The sequence below is a fragment of the Aristolochia californica genome, unplaced genomic scaffold (assembly GCF_029961685.1).
Source record: "Aristolochia californica isolate CCGP_79_NKW_82.1479 unplaced genomic scaffold, dmAriCali1.0.hap1 SCAF_3, whole genome shotgun sequence".
Taxonomy (NCBI): Eukaryota; Viridiplantae; Streptophyta; class Magnoliopsida; order Piperales; family Aristolochiaceae; genus Aristolochia; species Aristolochia californica.
The window spans coordinates 1,569,093-1,588,345 of NW_027181992.1; the positions used below are offsets into that span (position 1 = coordinate 1,569,093).

Here is a 19,253-nt window from a genome sequence, read left to right on the forward strand (position 1 = left end):
GTAATTTTCGAACAATCCGGTCCTTCTTAACATATGCTGCATCCTCTATGTGATAAAAATACTTCCCAAAATTATTGTATTCAAAATATATATAATTATAATTTTATTATTATAATTTATCTTATTTTTCTATGTATTTCTGTGACAAATATAAAACAATAAATACATCAAACATATTTTTAAAGTAAACCATCGTTATTTCTAAAAATTATTTAATGATTCGGGTTTGAATTTCCCAAACAAGTGCAGCGTATTAATAAAGAATATTATATCCATTTATTTTATCATCTCTTATTATATAATATGTTAGGTATTTAAAAAATAAATATAATATTTTATATATACTGATATATGTTAGGTATTTAAAAATAAATATAATATTTATTTTAGTATCAGAGTATTTTTACAAAACTATATTGATCAACTACACGGTTACTGGTGGGTGGATCCACGACTGCGATGAGTGGGTCCAGTACCGTAGTAGCCCGATCTCCGTCGATTAAACTGACCCCCCTGAGTTAGACGTGAAATCGGTCCCACGAACGCTGTCCGGTCCGCTTCCAACATCAAGAGTTTTCCACGAGACGTTTTTCGTGGCAGTCACGCACGCATTCCAGAGGCTAGTAGATGTTCTGGTTCGATTACAACAAAAAGGAAAACTCCAAAAATTTTAATTTACTTTTCCTAATCGAGCTGAAAGAACTAGATTTTGATTGCGTGAACAGTCTATTTCAAGACGATTACTGTTCAGTCCCCCTTTCATGCATATCTCGGCTGCTCGGTCGATTTTCAGCGAAGCTTAGGGTACGGGTCGAGTGAGTTCTGATGAGAACAATCAAGCTCCCGGAACCGCCATTTGGTTCTGTGGGAACCCCTGAAATTTTCGAAGCCGGCGTTTACTGTGTTATACGACGAGCAATTATTATTGGCAATGGTTTCGCGGGGGCAGAGAATCAGTGTATCGGGTTGGTTCGCGCGCTTGGGCTTGCTAAGCAATCTTCGTTTTATGTGAGTATCTTTTTATACCGTTTTAAAGATTTTTTGACTGAGGAACTATCCGTGTTTTTCTTAATTTCGTCGAAGAACTTTAGGCTAATTGAATGTATTTAAACGATTTTTCCCGTTATCCGTTTTTGTGGGTAATCCACGTTGTTTACTCCAGCTATTACTTGATGCAAGTATCCGACTCTGAAACTTTGGAAAGGGAAAGTGCCCAAGTTTTGTGGATCATAGAAATTTGACAATTCATTATCGAACTGAGGGATGCTCGGTGTCGGGTTTTGTTCATTAATTTATGTTATTTGCCGGCTTCGGTGGACTACTAGGCCTTGAAAGTGCCTCCTACGTATCCCTACAAGATCTATTCAGATATCGATAACATATTTTTTTCTTGTTTTTGTTTATGAGCTGCCAAATTGATAAGAGCGCCATGCTATTTTTCAATTATTGTTGTTATTATTATTACTACTGATATTATTATTTTTATTTTGACGTGGATTGACTTCTCATTGAAGAGTCTCATCATTTATGTTCATTAGAACTCCAGAGCACTAGTTCTTTGAAAGTTGCTCATTACATGTAAAATTTAGAAACCTTACTTGTCTATATATGTTTTAATGTGAAACTGAAATCTTCAGTATATTGTGTTAAGACGTCATGTCAATTATGGTTTCCATGTTAGAGGGAGGCACTACTAAAATCATTTCCAGTAAACCATGTCCAAGTCCAAGCTGATCTGGTTTCTTTAATATTTAACATGCTGACATCTGTGGTTACAATGTATAACCGAAACACAGAAGGCTCAATTTTCTAGGCTGAAAGATATGTATTGTAAAGTGACAAAAGAGTAGTCAAATTAAATGAAAGTAGGTGTGGGCATTAAAAGGCTAATACATAATACACAGCGAGAGATTGAAGTGCATCAAAGCCTGTATGATAGCTTGTATTGGTGGGCTTTTCAAAAAAACACTCACTCACGTTTCAGCCCCACAAGCCACCCATTGTACAATAATTCTGTCACAAAGTTTCTTGTTCTCATTTATTGACTTCAAGAACCACCTCCTTCTTTTGCTTTGTGCCATATTTTGGAGCCGTTTGTCGTCTTCTTTTTTTTTTTTTTTTGAGAATGTGCCCACTCTTATTAAATCCATAGAGTTAAGCTGCTACTTGCTCGATAAGCTGTATACTGCCATTGCTTTGGTTCTGTTGTGCTGGGAACTATTCTTGTTTGTAAATTGGGTATGCTACTTTCCATGTACCCATATTTAATCGTATTTGGAAAATTGGTACTTGTTTTGTTAAATTCTGATAGACTATAAGAATTGGTGCTCCACCTTTTTTTTCTTTCTCTTCTTCATTTATTTGTTACATGTTTTCCTCAATTTAAATATGCAGCGTGTCATTAGACCAAGGGGAGGAATAAATGAATGGCTCCTATGGCTTCCAGTGTCGCTCCATAAAAGGGTAGATTACATCATTAAGTGGGTCTTTGGCCATCCTTTGCATCAAAGGACATTTGGGGGTCAGAAACTGGTCCCTCTTCCTGCTGAAAATGGTAGGAGTGTTGGCTTGTCATCAGTCCTGGAGCCTGACTCCAAACACATTGCAACATTGGCCCATGAGACATTCGATAAGTACTATAATGTTTTCATTTTCCATATACCCTATGTTAACTTCTTTCTTTGACATTCATTATGTGTAAACGGGGAATTTTTCTTTCCTTCAGGGAAGGCCCATTACTGGTGGTTGCATCTGGTCGGGACACCATATCTCTTGCAAGTTCGATAAAACGTTTCGCTCCCCAAAACGTCTTTGTTGTTCAGGTTTGTGTTTGATAGCTTTCTTCTAATTATGGTAAACTTCTGTCCTATTAAACTTGATCATGTTGAGCAGCTGGTGCTCTTATATCCGTTTGAACCTTGCCAAAGAGTTGCTTTACGCCATCACCCGTTCCCGTTATTTATCTTTGTATGATTCAGCTGTTAGTACCTTAATGTTTTATTTTATTTCAGATTTAATCTGGGAATTAAGTTGGATGGGTAGTTTAGTCTCTATTTAATTAAATGCTAGAATAAACATGTAAGTTAGAGAAAGGAGCATCCATTAGTGGGGAGCAGGATTATTATAGGTATGTTTTTCATTACCCGCTAGATTTAATTTGTCAAGGGGATGGCCACTGACTTGTGGGATCCACTAAATTGTAAAAACTCATGAGAAGTATAATACTATGCATATCCCAGGGGGAAGGCACTATTGAACGCCCAACCTTTTTTTTCTTCTCTTTCTTGTGTATTTTATGGCAAACCATAAATCCTAGCCTATACCCACACCAAACTCACCATTATTCATGCCAAGACTTGAGCTTGAGCTTGAGCTTGGATATTTTGCACTGAGCTTAGGTTCATAACACTATGTTACTTTTGGAAAATTTCATGTATGTGCATGAACAAATTGTTAACAGTTGTTAACATGTTCTAATCATCAAAAAATAGGATTTCTTTTTTAGATAAATTGAATATTCTTGTTCATTGGTTTAGTAGACTCGTGAAATTTTGATAGGACATGAAAGAGTGTATGCTCTGATACCATGTCAAGAAATTGGCCAATGCAACCTAAAAGACTAGTCGTTAAAGTACGGACAACCAACCTACTCAAGAGAGGTGGACCGAACCACTTCTGACACCCACCCCGCCCCTTACCGCTCCCCGCGGGATTCGAAGGCTGGACGTGCCGGACGTGGCTCTGATACCATGTCAAGAGGCTGGCCAATACAACTTAAAAGACTAGTCGGTTAAGTGCGGAAAGCCACCGCTCACAAGAGTGGACGGAACCACTCTGACATACATAAGATAGGTGGATGGATTCCCTTTATTGGCTATTCAAAGTGTTTTCTTTTATAACTTGTAATAGGATAAATTTTCTTTAAATAGGTCTTGGGTTCATGTCTCAAGGGGACTAGCTTTTTTTTTTTTTTTTTGTATGCGTATCCAATATTCAGAAAAAAGAGGTACTGTTATTTACCCGCAGGCTGTATAAAATTGATTAATGTAGTTGTTTCTCTAAAGATTTGTCTCATCATCAAAATTGAGATTTTTTTTCCCAAATAGAAGAAAGGGAGCTGTCGGTTTGTTCTTCTTGCTGTTTAATTATGACATATGCATTTCTCATCCAGTGTTAAGATTGGTATCATCTTTTGTTATTGTTTTTACAGATACAGCATCCAAGAACACATCTAAACAGGTTTGACTTGGTAGTCACTCCTAAGCATGACTACTACCCATTGACTCCTCAGGGACAGCAAGAGACCTCTCAGTTCTTGCGCCGCTGGATCACTCCAAGAGAACCACCTGAGAGGCATGTGGTATGTTTATATGTTGTTCTGAACATTTTCACCTGGAATTTGATGTAGGATTCATTGTCGGCTGATCAAATTGAAATTAGTGCATATGAAATTGAGACCATAGGAAGTGTGGATGTAGAGTTTCATCTATTAGAATCAAGGCAAAAGTTTGAACATGCCCTAGTACTATTTCACCCATTGAATTGGTTGTCATTTACTAATTTTTATTAGCATTCACACACTGCTGACAGATTTTAAAATTTGGAATGTTCAGGTCCTCACAACTGGAGCATTGCATCAAGCAGATGCGACTGCTCTTCGAGTTGCTGCAACCACTTGGCATGATGAGTTGGCCCCGCTCCCAAAGCCCTTGCTTGTGGTTAACATAGGGGGTCCTACAAGTAAGTCGCTACACTGACTTATTTGTTTATATTTTTTATTTTGTGTAGTAGAAAATATCTCTTTGCAATTCAGTACTCAATTCTTGTTCATCGATTTATTGTTATCAAAGTTGATGGTTTTATTCAATAAAAACTTCACGTGTTGCCAGCAGGTTCTGATCTGTCAGTGAAAATTCATTTGCTTCTTCCCAGCACTACTTCGAGCATGGTCAGCAATTTCTAAGTAACCTGAGCAATAGTTTTCTGGCTATTGCCTTTCGAAACAAAAAGAAGTTTTTTGGCTGTTTAAAGAGAAAAATAAAATGGTAAAAGTTGTTAGTAGAATATAATGATTTTCAAGGAAAATACCACTGAGTAAAGCAGTTTTATTGTAATTGTGCAACAGAATATATGGTGGTTATCGTGGAATCTTCTTTATTACCCCCCACATCTTAAAATGTTTTTAATTTGCATCAAGTGTCCTGGTGAATGGACAAAAATATTTAGTTCCTAAGTGTATAAAATGACTCTCGTATGGTACTTGAAACGTCTTCATAGTTATATTACTAGCTTTTCATATAAAATTCCACTCTCTTACATGAACTTGTGAAATTTGGACATGAATCCTAACTAAGCTTGGTCACACGTTATAGTTGATACATACTGTAGGAGATATTCTATGGTATAAGAAGGGCCACATGAAAGTGTTATAATGAATCTTCCATGCCTACTTAGTGTACGCAGACATCGCTACTAATATTTATGAAAAAGTGTAGTGAAAGTGACAGTGCAGTTTTTTTTTTTTTTTGTTGGACAAAGCGATAGGCATGGGAACTTGCCTCACTTATAACAAATAAAACTACTTTGGGTTATAAAATTAAAATGCTAAATTGTTTGGATGATGGGCACAGCATGTTGATTTTGTATTCTTACTGCCTTTTTTTTGCAATCTCACTGTAGGAAAGAAAGACTAATTTATCCTGGTCTGCCGGCTCTTTTTTTTAATTTGCTTGAAAAAAATGCTAATGAGATTCATTTAATAACAAGGAGCTTAGACAGTTTCAGCTGATTAAGAAATAAAATGTTACAGCTGATGAGATCTACACACAGGCCAAGTGCTTTCACTCAACCATGTTGCCAACCAAGTGGTTAGCTGATCTTGCAATGTGGGACCAGGAGATGTTCAAACTATCTTGAATTTACTTGGAAATACTATCAATTCGCTATGATTGGATAGTGGTGGCTTCAACTTGGGTATGACATCTGGGCAGAAAGTTAATTGGGGGAAAACCTCTCTCATAGGATTTAATGTGGACCAGGAAAATCTCGCAGAGATGGCAAGTTTATTTGGTTGCTCTACTACTACTCTTCCTGCAAAATATCTTGGTCTCCCTCTCTTTCATGGGCGTATTTTATAGAGTTTATGGAACCCGGTGGTTGAAAAAATTGAAGCTCGGTTAGCAACTTGGAAGGGGCGACTCCTCAACAAAGTGGGTAGATTGATCCTCCTCAAGTCATGTATTGTTGGCATCCCAAACTATGTGCTGTCCTTTATGCCTTGCCCGTCTTCGGTTTGCAAAACCATGGATAAATTGAAAAGAAGATTCCTTTGGAGAGGTTCGAGAAATTCCTTTAAATATCACCTGGTTAGATGGGACGAAGTTTGTTTGCATAAGAGATTAGGTGGACTAGGGATTCAGAAATCAAAAGAAATGAACAAAGTTTTGCTCCTTAAGTGGATATGGAAGTTTTTTTTATGAAGGGATATGGAAGTTCAACACAAATTCCTCAAACCTTTGGAAGGATATGGTTCGTACCAAGTTGGGCTGGAATTCTTCACGGTGGATGTCTGGGGGAAATCGGAGAGGGTTATCCTCAATATGGAGATCTCTTTATTTGCTTCTTCAGGATTTCTTCCCAGCTTGTAGATTCTTTGTGGGCAGCGGAAGGTCTCTTAAATTCTGGGACGATTGGTGGACAAGGCAGGAACCTTTGAGAAACTCTTTTAGAAGTCTCTTCCTTCTTTCCACTCAAAGGGAGATAACAGTGGCAAATGCTTTCGAGGGGGGTGGTTTGAGCCTCCACCCCCTAAGGGGTCTTTCTGATACGGAGGCTATGGAAGCAAGTTGTTTACTGGATTCTTTGAATCATGTGAGGATGAGGCCTTCAAATGCAGACAAGCTAATTTGGTGGCCTGACAAAAGCGGTAAATTTTGAGTTTCATCTGCATACCGACACATTAATGGTTGGGACTCAACGTAGAACGAGCATGATATCTACTTTGTTTGGCGTCTCTGTGCCCCTCCAAAGGTAAAGTTCTTCATGTGGAGTGCTTACCAAAATAAGATCCTTACGGCGGATGTGTTTCGAAGAAGGGGTCACCCTTCTATAGACCTACTATGTCCTTTTTGCAACATTGAAGCAGAATCCACCAGCCCTACCCTGTTATTGTGCCAGTTCTCTTGGAAAGTGTGGACCTTTGTCTTGTGCAAGTTGGGTTTACAAATATGTATATCTGCCGATCTGATATGTTTCAGCAAGTTAATCTCTGGCTATCCCCTTCCTGGGCTCGGTAAAATGATGCTCTCAGCATGTGCCAGTTTTGTGCCATAGGGGCTTTGGAACGAACGTAATAAGAGGCGGTTCGAGGCTAAATTTGAATCTAAGGCAAGAGTAGCGGAAAAAGTGACGTATCAAATTTCCACCTGGCTCCTGACGAAGAAGCATTTCTGCTCTTTCAAGGGCACCTCCATTCGTGAAAACTGGAGCAACCTGGCAAGGATGCATTTGGGGAACAAGGTTCAAGTTATGAAGGAGTGGGCGCCCCCGGAGGTTGGGTGCTTAAAATTGAATTTTGATGGCTCTTCTTTTGGCAATCCGGGGATAGCAGATTTCGGAGGTGTGATTTCGGATCCATCTGGCAATCAGTGTATTTCTTATGCGGGTCTATTAGGTATCTCTGATTCGACGTCTGCAGAGCTATATGGTCTTCTCAATGGGCTCCTGGTGTTCAAAGATAAATGTAGTGGCCCAATTCACATTGAAGGGGACTCCAAGGTAGTCATTGGTTGGTGTCGAGGCACTTCTTTTCCACCATGGAGGCATTGGGAAATCTTCCAGGAGATTTTAGAGATTACCTCATTATTTTCTTGTATTTAGTCCCACATTCCGAGATCTGCAAATTCGGCAGCAGATGTGCTTGCCAAGCAGGGAGCTTCCCTTCAACATCTTGTTGTTAGGGATTTGCTCCCTCTTCCTTTGTAAATTTTCGCCTTTTAATGCGATACATCTTTATCAAAAAAAAAAAAAATGACAATAGCAGAATTGTCTACAATCTATGGGCCTGATAGAAAAGTTTGAAAGTTCTTGGAATCCTTGAAGTACTGCTTTAGTCTCAGTGTTTGGTTGAATGTTTGATCTATTAGCCCAGAGTCCATATTCCCAAGACAGCCTAAACAGGAAAGTCATCCTTGCAAGGTCTCAGAATATTCTCCCCTTTCAGAAGATCCTTTTTCTCTTGATCCCACAACTCCCATTGATATTTAACTTGATCCATCCCTTTGGTCCAATGCCTAGTTTGAAGACACAAGGGCAAGGACACTCTTTGGGTAAAGTTGCAGCTGTATAGAGTGGAGTAAGAAGAGGCTGCTGAGTATTGGTTGTCTGAGAGCAACTCACATGTTCTATAAGTTGTTTAGAGAATGTTGCCGTGTGTTCTAGATTAACATGTCTCTTGTAGATACTTGACAGGATGTTTGTTGGCTGAAAAAGAATGGGAGATATCTCAGCAGAAAAAAATGTAATATGTGTCATCAGATTGGCATAGAAGCATTGCATAGTTTTTTTTTATATGGATAAAAAACAATTATGTATAAACTGTGATATTTGACAAGGGTACAACACTGTTGTGCTTCTTTTTGTAATCAACCTTGAGATTAGTATATTTGCTTCAAATCTTGGTCTCTGCTGCCGTTGGTTGAGTTCATGCTACCGTTGGCTTTTGCGCAAGTAATGTGCTTGCTCAGGCCCATCATAATTTGTCTGCTCCACTGCTGGTTGTAACTCGTTACATACTTTTCAAGAAAATCAGAGATTAATATTTATATGCATCAAATAGTAGGGTTTTTTTTTCACATTAATGCTACTATTTGTCTCTGAAGATGCTCCTAGTCAACTGTATAACCATATTTATCTGTTGTGACTCAAAAACAGAAAGTCTCAGAAGTTCCCCTTCTGTTACATCGTCACTAGGAATTACTAGAATGATGACACATTTCCATGAGTCTTCATTTCTTTTCCCATATTACCTGAGGGACCACATCATGGATGCTTGTTTAACTGAAGTTTGGGGTGATTGTTTGCACAGGACATTGTCGATATGGAGCAGACCTTGCAAAGCAGTTAGCATTTTCTCTGCAGTGTGTGCTTGCAAGCTGTGGGAGCCTGAGAATATCTTTTTCACGAAGAACTCCTCGGAAGGTACTTTGTCATAGAACATTAAATAGGTCACTGAGTACTTCAAGGTCTAATCTGGTCCTGTTCGGGTCTACATTTTAGTTTAAGAGGAACCTGAAATCTTGAGCTCCTAAAGTGCTCTTCAAGTGCATTTGTTCTAGTTGAGCCAAGATATCTGTCAACATGCTTTTAACTTTTCCTGGCACTAATCTTAATTATTCTGGCTGAGCAAGAAGTTTTGCCTTCTATAACTGTTTTGATGGAGCTTATTTGTTCTGAATTTATACTCTCACCAGGTTACAAATATAATATTGAAAGAATTTAGTCATCATCCGAAGGTGTATATATGGGATGGTGAAGGTAATCTTGGTTGCTTTTCATTTATTTTGAAAAAGATATAATTCTATAATTTGTAATACATGTTCTTGGATATAATTACTGCAGATCCAAATCCACACATGGGGCATCTAGCCTGGGCTGATGCGTTTGTTATAACAGCAGATTCTGTTAGCATGTTGAGTGAGGCTTGCAGTACCGGGTATGCTTGGTAGAAATTGTTATAATTTTTTTTTGTTTTAATTTATTTTGCAATTCTAACATTGCCAAGATGCGACCCTTTCTCTCTTTCAGGAAGCCTGTTTATGTGATTGGAGCTGAACGGTGTACATGGAAATTTAAAGCCTTCCATAAGGCTTTGCAGGACCGTGGTGTTGTTAGGCCATTTAAAGGCAAAGAGGATGTGAGTAACTGAACATGATATCCAGTTTTAATTTAAATGCATTTGTTCATCCTTTTCGTTTTATTACATCCTGAAGTGTGCATAAGAAAAACAAAAGATGTAATGATCTTCTGAGGCTCATTGTCCCCCATAAATATATCATCCAATCCATTCTTTTCTTTTATACTTTTTCACTTGGCAGCTTATTTTTATGTAGAGACTGAAAAACTGGAATATCTTTGACAGAAGAACCTGTTCATTTTTTTCTAACTTTATGAATGTTAGATAAGATGGTCTCTGTGACCATTCGAAAAAAACAGGCCATGTGCCTTTCTTTCCAGTCTGCTTTATCGTCATTGTATTTTTCTCTCTCAGCAAGGTTATTTTGTGTTAAATTGTTTATTTCTTTGATGTGAAGTCAAGTCTTCTTGGACCAGCTCGACCCAAAAGGCCGCAGTGTTACTCGGCAGACTACTTGGTGGTCCTAATTTCCAGTCCCTATGTGTACTGCCAAATCTTTTTGTTGTTCCGCTTGTAGCTAGCTTTGGTGTTTGCTCCATTTCTGTATTCTTTGGAGAAGTTGTCGCTGACTGGAGTCTGGACCCCTTTCGATATCCATATGCCGGTGATTTCAATGAATGTGATTGCATTCAAAAGCTACAATTTTGGCTGGCTACTCTCTTGGCAGGAGGGTTTTTGGCTATCCTCGTCATGCTTAAAGATTCATACTTTGGTTCTTTACCCAAGTTAAAATTGTTTTTATAACTGTAATCAAATCAACATTGTCTTACAAATTTTCTGTATGTTCAGTATTAGCTTTTGTTACATACTGCAGAGACTTGCTAGCCTCATTTTCTCTTCCCATTGAACTCGTTTAACATTTGTGGATTGAATATCCAGATGTCAGAGAGCTGGAGCTATCCTCCCCTCAATGATACTGCAGAAGCTGCAGCCCGGGTACGTTTAGCACTTGCCGAGCGTGGGTGGACCTTGAGGCCTTCATGAACACACAATCAACTCTTGTTATTGTTTTGTCGTTATCAATTTTTCATCTCTTGTTTATAACTTCGTAATTTAAATTTGCATTAGAATGGGAAGTGTTTACTTTTCTCAATATATTTTTTGAGCGTTAGAATCCTGAAATGACCAAAACCGCATCTCCAAATCGAATTGGAGGAAGCATGTAACGAGAAACATTCTTTATTTGAAATAAATAAATATCACTTGAGGAAAGTGTTACTTGCAGCTCTAGCTTTGGAGTATGAATGGAATTGAATTAAATTTTTATGGAATTTGAAGTAAGGTTTCAAGTTTCTGGAGGATATAAATATCACCAATTTTGAGAAATTCAAGTAATTATTCATGTTTGTTGGTTTTACTGCTAATGTTGCAACCGGGAAAGCTGTTTAAGAGGATACGAAATATAGAAATTTATTCTCTTGCGAAAAGGGGATAAGTACGAGTGATTGATTGTTAATGGAAACTCTGAAGGTCTTTTAAAAAAGAGATGTTGCATTAGGTGTTCTCGGCGCTTTCTCCTTCCGGCGCAGACGTCAAGCGTGATTTTTCACAAAGTGGAGCAAGTTATCAACAACTCTCTTCCTGCTCCGGCTGCACTGCACAACCACCTAATTCCTTCACATATTCAACTAATCCTTAACACTAATTGAAAACTCTCTTCCCTTGATCTCTATTTAAGCACTGTCAATGTTCCCAGATTCTCCATCCTCTTTTCAGTAATCTCTCTTGGTCTCTCCATCTCTTTATCGACTTTCGATCTCTTACTGAAAGCCAAAGATGACAAACGGAGAAGAGTCAGCCACCAAGGCCGACGTAGAGGCGCCACCGAGCACGGAAAGTAGAGGAAAAGCCGCCCTAGCGACGACCGCCGTCGCTGCTCCCGCGGCCGCCGTGGTGGCAGCAAAGAAAATGAGAGGAGGATGGAAGAGAGGCCTTGCCATCTTCGACTTCATTCTGAGGCTCGCCGCCATTGCCTCAACTCTGGCGGCTGCTACTGCCATGGGGACCTCCGGCGAGACCTTGCCCTTCTTCACTCAATTCTTCCAGTTTCAGGCTAGCTACAACGATCTTCCGGCCTTTACGTTAGTGAAATTTACTTCTTCTTTTTTCTCCTCTAACTATGCAACACAATGTTTAGTCCTCTTGACAAAGTGAAAACACATCGATCAAATCTGAGAAAGGACGTGCATGAAATGGGAGAACCGACGAATTGATGTCTTGAATCTGTTTGTTTCATTTCTGCAGGTTTTTCGTTGTCGGAAACGCCATTGCCAGTGGATATCTCGTCCTCTCTCTGCCTTTCTCCATCGTCGGCATTGTTCGACCAACTATCGTAGGAGCCAGGTTCCTTCTACTTATCTTCGATACGGTAATACATATCTCACATTTACTGACTATGCCCCTTTTCTTTTTCATTAAATCATCACCATATATAACCTCTTCTTCTTCCAAACCGCAGGTGATGGTTGCCCTTACTACTGCATCAGCGGCAGCAGCAGCTGCCATTGTCTACTTGGCTCACAACGGGAACTCCAGCGCAAACTGGATCGCAATCTGCCAGCAATTTAACGATTTCTGCCAGCGCATCAGCGGAGCCGTGGTGGCTTCTTTCATTGCGGCCGGCATCTTCATGCTACTGGTGATGATGTCCGCCATGATCCTTCGAAAGCCTTGATCACTCTTGTTGTCTGCCATTTCTGGTTTCTTTTCTTTTGTGTGGATGGTCTTAAATTGTCAGAATTGGAAACAATGGTGGAGAGATGTTGTGTTGCTGCAAGTGTAAATTAATTAGCCTCCTTAAACGTAAGTTAAATATATAAGAGTTTTTCTAAAACCCTAAACCTTAACAATTATTGATTGCTATGAATTATTATTTTTAAATCCATCACTTAATATTTTTTTCTTATTAACCAATCATTAATTATCTATATTATTGAAAACTTAAATATTATTAATCATTAAAATTATTTATTTTTGTTACTATTAAGTTGATGCTTAATACCTTATTAAGTTGAAAACTTTATTTTTCGTTTATATTATTTTCTTTCAATGATTTCTTGCACGTCAATTTAGGGTTATAATTTAAAATAATAAAAAAATTATACCCAATTTTGAATCGTTAAGATGAATTTGTAGAGAATAATTTATCTAATTTTTTCTATTTAAAAAAATAAAAAGGAACGGGTTTCTAGGTTCTAGAAGACTTTTAATTCAAGGATGAGGAGGATAAAAGCAGTGGCATGCTTAATCCGCGTACACGTGCGCTCGTTGGTTTGCAGTTCTACGACCTCCACGTGTCGGTCTGTGACCGGTGACGAGTCGTCGCTAGTCGCTGCCAATATCCTCGTCACGGGCGGTGCAATCCATTTTTGCCCTTTTGCTCTCTCTGTAAAAAAAAACAATAAATCGTAATACCCTCCTTCGCTTCTACGTATTCTTCTCCTCTCCCCTTGTTCACTTCCACGGATTACTGAATTCAGCGGTGTTATTCTTTTCTAAATCTGCCTTAAGCGGTCTCCGAACATGGAGGTGAGTTTCATGTATTCTTTTTCCGCGCTTTGAGGTTTCATATCAGGTTCTTTTCGTCCAATTTTTTGACTGTTAGGTCCTCCAATTTGACTACGAGGTTTCTCTATGTTTTGCTTATTTTAAATATATAGGTCTTTCGAGTTTTGTGAGGTTAAATTACGGTGATTGATGAGTATTTGTTATTGGGACGGAATTTGGTAAGGTTTTTATGGTTTTGGCGGTGGGGGTTGTGTAAAGAGGGGTATTTGGAGTAGTGATTCTGAAGTAGAAGAAGGGTTTAATTTATTGGGTTTTTCCTCTTAGGGTTTGAGCTCATGAGAATTATCAGGGGAATGCAGAGATTGATTTACGAGGGGCAGAAAGCATTTCTGGGCTGGAAGGAATCGTTCAGCCAAGGGGTTGGAATCATCGCACCTAAAGTTAGAACGCGTGATAAAGGGCTGCTTTGGGTTTTGGTTCTCTAATTTGAGAGATTGAAACGCTGGTTTCGTGTTTTTGCCGCTTAAGATGACAAGGATATTGGTTCAGCGAGGTTCCGGAGGCTCGTCCTCTAACCAAAATCGCTCCTCCCTGCCCGGTTCTTCCTCAAGCTCGAACGCGCTACCAGTCCCAACGCAGGTTGCTTCGACTTCAAAGGAAGAAGAACAAGACGAGGAAGTGTACGATGCTAATGCTTTGGATGGTCTTTTGGATATTTCTGGTAGCCGTGAGGATAACATGACATTGAAGAGTGATGAAGCTCCGAAAGGTAACTCTCAGTCTGTATCAAGTGAATGGGTGGATAAGGAGAAAATGGGTAACGATGACACTCTGAACTTAGGGGTGGTCACAAAAGAATCGAGTAGCTTGCATAATTCAGAGAAGTTTGATTTGGACGAGAGTGAAACTTTGGGCGCTGGTTCTTCTCATGTTGTTACTGGGACTTCATACCCCCCGCCTCCTCCAGTTCCTCCACCAAAACCCTCGGCAGCGACTTTGGGTTCAAGGAGAATTGTTTCAGGTAGTTCAAATGCTGTGCGCATTGGACCATCCAGAAGAGGAGTAGGATGGCCAGTTGTTTCAACACGGTCACCATCCAACTCGAGGCCTTCTTCCCCCAGGTCTTTTGGTGAAGCTGAAGGTTACAACAGTGCAGATGAGCAGTGTCCTGGTTTTGTGTCCTCTTATGATGATGCTGTAAGTCATTTTTTTTTCTTTTAATCTCATTCTTTTACTTTATAATTTCCATCAGACATATAAAAATCTTATTCTGAATATGTGGATGATTTAGATTGTGAGAACAAAAGCCACTGGACTGCATGGCTTGTTGACTCAGTTATAATGCTTTAGATATTAGCTATTCTGGGTTGTATTTGGTAATTTGCTGCCAAGTTTGTGTCTTTGGGCCATATAATGCGTGAGGCCTGTACCATCTTGGCCCAGGGAGTTTCTACTTTGATCTCTGGACCAAATTTATTCAAGAGGCTGCAAAGGTGCTTTGAACGTACCTAAAGTAAGACCTCAAGTTTTGCTTCATATGCTGAAGAAGTATTTCTCATTTTGTTGGTTTAAGCCACACTTAAATTTTCTATTTGCTTGCTGAGTAAACTTTAGATCTTTATGAGGGAGGGGTCTTGTTGAAAAATTGACAAAATTATTACTAGGCTATTTTTATGCACACAATAGCAGTCTTTTGAAAACACAGTGTGTGGTTTGCAAGCCAGGTGGAGATTCTCTTCTCATCTTAAAAATAGGATGCAAAAGATACAAGCTAGGAGAATGAAGAAACATGCATGATATGTTCCTGAATTATTTGGAAACCTTCACTGAAAGAATTTAAGATAGAAGATAAACAGATTAATATAGTATTATTTTTTCTCAATAGTTTCATTACTTACAGGTTACTTGTGTTGAATCTGATTCTTCCTACTATTGTTCTGCAACTCAAGAAGCTTCTTCTTGCTCTCATTCCATTCCTTAATGTAAATGGAAAGCTTAATATAAAAATATAGTGTTTAATAAAATACAAAATCATGTCATGCTAAAAAAAAATAAGAATGTATCATGTAATACAAAAAATGTGTCTTGGAGATCCATATTATTTAATGTACTACTTGTTATTTGGGTGGTTTAATGTATCAGTTTTTTGCTTCCATGATTAGTCATGGATCACACTTTGCATTTGTTTTTTATATATTCATTTTTCTGTGGCTTTCACGAAATACATACACTAATTCTTTCAGATTCATTTCTGCTTCAGACTATAAATTGGCATTCATATCTGTGGTTTAAAACAAATATTTTCGGAATTGTCCCTGATGGAATATGAGAACTGAATTTCGTAAGGTCCATGACTACCACAATTTTCCAAACACAAATTATTTTTTGCGGATCACAAAACAGAAAAGAAATGCTTAAGTTGTTTTCTAATAAATACTCAATTTTATGCTTGTTATGTTAGTGGTCATTTGTGTTGTGTAGTATGTAAGTTCTTCGGAGGCCTCAAGATTGAAGCTGATCTGATATCACTGGAATTTTTTCTCAGGAGAAGGAACGGCAATTTGAACTTGACATCAGACGAGCAAAGGGGCTAGAAGTCAAACGAATGGTAGAGGATGGAAACTGCCTATTTCGTGCTGTTGCTGATCAAGTTTATGGAGACACTGAAGCTTATGATTTGACCAGGCAGATGTGTATTGACTACATGGTATGTCTTCGTGCTTGTTCTTAAAAGAATGAAGAGATTACTTAAAATACTGTCATGTTCTTCAAAAAAAGGCTTTCTGTAGATTTGGAGGTTTTGTTTGTCATTGAACTTTTTGCCCCTTAATTTGGCTTGCTTTTCCACTTGTCCTATATATCCATCGAATTAACTTGTCTATCCTAAAATTTCTGTTTGTGAAGATGGTAATCAGTCATGGTGCATGCTTTGGTCTTATCAAATTTGGACTCCTTGATTTCTCTTGGAACTTGATCTAGTATTAAGTGTTTGGTTGAAAATTCAAGTTCAGAACTGGGCTGGGAGCTTCAGTTAATTATGTCTTTCTTAGTCATGCACTTCTATTGGGAGAATGACACAATTAGACTAGAGTCAAACAGAGGCAGAAAGTATGTCTCTCTCAGTCATGCACTTCTATTGCAATTTAACATGGTGTTACTAGATGCTCTGAATTCATGTATTATGTGTTTGAGATTCAAACCAAGAGCTTTCACTCTCTTGATTGCTTAAATTCTGCATTTGGTGTTTTGCTTAGGAGAGGGAGAGGGATCACTTTTCCCAGTTCATAACAGAAGGTTTCACGTCTTACTGTAAGAGGAAGAGACGGGACAAGGTATAAATAGTTATCTGATTTCCTTAATTTTAGTTCAGTCACTGCAAATTCATGTTCATAGGTTAACTAATGGTGGTTATGTTTAGGTTATTGACTTCTTTATCTGCATGAACCTCCCGTTTTCCTTTCATTTTCTTTTCTGCTTCATTTAGTCGGTGGATTTTCATGAGCAGGTCTATGGGAATAATGTAGAGATCCAGGCTTTTTCGGAGATGTATAATCGTCCAATCCATATTTATTCCTACAGCACAGGTACCATTCTCTTTGAACTTATTGCTAGATTTATTGTACAAAAATATTTTTAACTGACATCTACTATACAGAACCTATCAACATTTTTCATGGAAGCTACAATACAGATACTCCTCCTATACGGTTGAGTTATCATCACGGTAATCATTACAACGCTCTTGATGATCCTCGTCGATTAAACATTGGTGCTGGACTTGGTCTCAGCTGTCTCCAAGGGGTGAGTGCTGACTGTAACTTTCATTTTTTATTTTCTTTTCTTTGGGGTGGGGGGTGGTTGATATATTGAGGGCTGCCTTCTCTGTGTCTCTGAAACTGAATATAATAACTTAGTTCCCTTCTGTGTGCTATTCAGACAAACATTGATAAGGATCAAGTAAAGGCTGCAATTAAAGATCAACAAGATCAACAGATTGATAATGTGAGCGATCTTAATTACATTTATCTTGGTGCATTGCTTTCTACTTTTACATTTTTATTGGTGCCATGGCTTTCTACTTCTTACATTTTTCTTGGGGCATGGCCTTCTACTTTTTACATTGTTCCTGGTGCATGGCCTTCTAGTTTTTACATTGTTCTTTGTGCATGGCCTTCTACTTTGTACATTTTTCTTGCTGCATGGCCTTCTATTTGTTACATTATTCTTGGTGCATGGGCTTCTACTTTTAGTTATTCTTGGTACATGGGCTTCTACTTCTTGCATTACTCTTGGTACAGGGCTTCTACTTCTGGCATTATTTTGGTGCATGGGCTTATACTTTTTCATTATTCTTGGTGCGTGGGCTTTTTATTTTATTGTTGAGGTTGGAATATCATGAAAGGCTTTTGCATCTGCATGTAGCTCGTGCTGACTGGTAGAAAGTATGTGAATTATTTTGAACAATTTCTAGAGTGACTATGGGTTTGTTCTTTACACGAAATGTTTCTGGTTATGCTTTTGCTTATGTTTTCTATAGTTCTTCTTTGTTTTTCTAAAAATGTGTAATCTTCTTGTGGAATTTTTGTTCTTGGTTTTTATCGAATTTCCTTATTATTTAATGTGCCAATTGCAGGCGCTTCTTGCTGAGGGTCGCTTCTACTCAGATTTGGAGCTCACTGAGAAGGAAATTGAGCGTATGGTCATGGAGGCATCACGAGCTGAATATCTTGCTGATGACAAGTTCAAGCAGCAGGTTGAATTTAAAGAATCGTCTACTTCTGGAGCTGAACCTTCGTCTTCTGGAGCAAGTAACTACTCTCACTTTGAAGTTGATTCTTATATTGATAATGCTGTTCCATTTGGCCTAAGATCGTGCTATCTGATTCGCATACTGCTTTCGCTTAGTACTGGAATTGCCACAATCATACTATGCGGCTTCTGGCCCCAATTCAGATGTTATATGTATGCATTTTATATAGCTGTGATGTCTTTTTGATTTTCACCATTTTGATGTGCTACTATCCTGTTGTTATGTCTTCAATATTTGAAATGGTGGCTTATTACTGATAACCTTCTGGAACGTCAACAGGACCATCATGGAGCGAGGCAGGAGTGGAACGGGCTGTTCCAGACACTGTTCTTAGTTGCAGCATGCAAATGGTGCTGTCAATGGGGTTCAGCTACTTGCAGGTGATTGAAGCCTATAGCATTTTCGGGGACGACGTTGATTCCATGGTCTGCTACCTGTTAGAGATGGGTGGTGAGACAGCTAGCCGTGGTTATTTTAACAGTAGGAAAGGCAAGGCAACTGAGTAGTTGTTTCAGAGGGCATTTTAATGGTGTGTAAACCTGAAATAGAGACGACCATCCTCTGATTTATGGATGTAGGATCTAGTCCAGTAAATATGTCTTAGTTTCGGCTTAATAAATGGTTCAAAGTATCTCTAAATTATGAGGAGGCAATAGAAACGGAGAAACATTTGCGGCACGTTTCAAACAACATTCCCAAGATGGACGAGCATTATTTTTTATGAGAAAGAATACCTAATTAAGTCTAGTTAATTCAACCATTTGATAACCTGATTAAGTAAGCAAGTTTGGTACGTCCTCCTAGTTAAGGCCTCTCTTCTATTGGCGGGGAAGGGCCCTTCGTGTGGAAGTTCCTGAGCCGCCCCTCGTACGCAGATAACGGTCTCCTCATTGATAAATTGTTATTTTTATTATTAAATATCATAATGGTATCGTATCGTTTAGGCAATCCATCATCAGACTCGATTGTCTGCGACCCAACCCGGTTGCCCCCGGATCGGTTTTCTCTAGAGACGTCAGAGAC

At 38.7% G+C, this 19,253-nt stretch overlaps 3 protein-coding genes across 4 annotated transcripts; all 3 read left to right on the forward strand.

The window, feature by feature from the left end:
- The first annotated feature begins 625 nt into the window (after positions 1 to 625).
- On the forward strand, positions 626 to 11,092 carry LOC137959865 (mitochondrial fission protein ELM1-like). Its single transcript, XM_068807269.1, has 10 exons — positions 626 to 1,008; positions 2,395 to 2,633; positions 2,726 to 2,822; positions 4,211 to 4,360; positions 4,614 to 4,740; positions 9,086 to 9,198; positions 9,471 to 9,534; positions 9,619 to 9,712; positions 9,805 to 9,913; positions 10,793 to 11,092. The coding sequence occupies exons 1-10, from the start codon at positions 826 to 828 to the stop codon at positions 10,895 to 10,897; spliced, it is 1,281 nt and encodes a 426-aa protein (XP_068663370.1). The 5' UTR covers positions 626 to 825; the 3' UTR covers positions 10,898 to 11,092.
- A 570-nt stretch (positions 11,093 to 11,662) lies between these two features.
- LOC137960497 (casparian strip membrane protein 2-like) lies at positions 11,663 to 12,626 on the forward strand. The gene is made up of 3 exons (XM_068808133.1): positions 11,663 to 11,994; positions 12,158 to 12,281; positions 12,372 to 12,626. Exons 1-3 carry the CDS (start codon positions 11,690 to 11,692, stop codon positions 12,585 to 12,587), a joined length of 645 nt encoding a protein of 214 aa, XP_068664234.1. The 5' UTR covers positions 11,663 to 11,689; the 3' UTR covers positions 12,588 to 12,626.
- A 676-nt stretch (positions 12,627 to 13,302) lies between these two features.
- Positions 13,303 to 18,932, forward strand: LOC137959043 (OVARIAN TUMOR DOMAIN-containing deubiquitinating enzyme 6-like). 2 transcript variants are annotated; one of them, XM_068806315.1, is made up of 9 exons: positions 13,303 to 13,441; positions 13,573 to 14,617; positions 15,966 to 16,127; positions 16,675 to 16,752; positions 16,926 to 17,004; positions 17,076 to 17,221; positions 17,357 to 17,422; positions 18,054 to 18,228; positions 18,510 to 18,932. In XM_068806315.1, the coding sequence occupies exons 2-9, from the start codon at positions 13,949 to 13,951 to the stop codon at positions 18,734 to 18,736; spliced, it is 1,602 nt and encodes a 533-aa protein (XP_068662416.1). In that variant the 5' UTR covers positions 13,303 to 13,441; positions 13,573 to 13,948; the 3' UTR covers positions 18,737 to 18,932. The 2 variants fall into 2 exon arrangements, with proteins under 2 accessions (XP_068662416.1, XP_068662417.1); XM_068806316.1 differs by having other exon boundaries at positions 13,745 to 14,617.
- Positions 18,933 to 19,253: the final 321 nt, after the last annotated feature.

What these genes read in the sequence shown, in the direction of transcription:
- LOC137959865 (XM_068807269.1), top strand. Translation starts at nt 826, where the DNA reads ATGAGAACAATCAAGCTCCCGGAACCGCCATTTGGTTCTGTGGGAACC. An exon ending in AACCACCTGAGAGGCATGTG is followed by an intron (nt 4,361 to 4,613) that starts GTATGTTTATAT and finishes TGGAATGTTCAG; the next exon opens with GTCCTCACAACTGGAGCATT. An exon ending in GTATATATGGGATGGTGAAG is followed by an intron (nt 9,535 to 9,618) that starts GTAATCTTGGTT and finishes TAATTACTGCAG; the next exon opens with ATCCAAATCCACACATGGGG.
- LOC137960497 (XM_068808133.1), top strand. Translation starts at nt 11,690, where the DNA reads ATGACAAACGGAGAAGAGTCAGCCACCAAGGCCGACGTAGAGGCGCCA. An exon ending in AACGATCTTCCGGCCTTTAC is followed by an intron (nt 11,995 to 12,157) that starts GTTAGTGAAATT and finishes TCATTTCTGCAG; the next exon opens with GTTTTTCGTTGTCGGAAACG. An exon ending in TTCTACTTATCTTCGATACG is followed by an intron (nt 12,282 to 12,371) that starts GTAATACATATC and finishes TCCAAACCGCAG; the next exon opens with GTGATGGTTGCCCTTACTAC.
- LOC137959043 (XM_068806315.1), top strand. Translation starts at nt 13,949, where the DNA reads ATGACAAGGATATTGGTTCAGCGAGGTTCCGGAGGCTCGTCCTCTAAC. An exon ending in AGATGTGTATTGACTACATG is followed by an intron (nt 16,128 to 16,674) that starts GTATGTCTTCGT and finishes TGTTTTGCTTAG; the next exon opens with GAGAGGGAGAGGGATCACTT. An exon ending in ACCTTCGTCTTCTGGAGCAA is followed by an intron (nt 18,229 to 18,509) that starts GTAACTACTCTC and finishes GAACGTCAACAG; the next exon opens with GACCATCATGGAGCGAGGCA.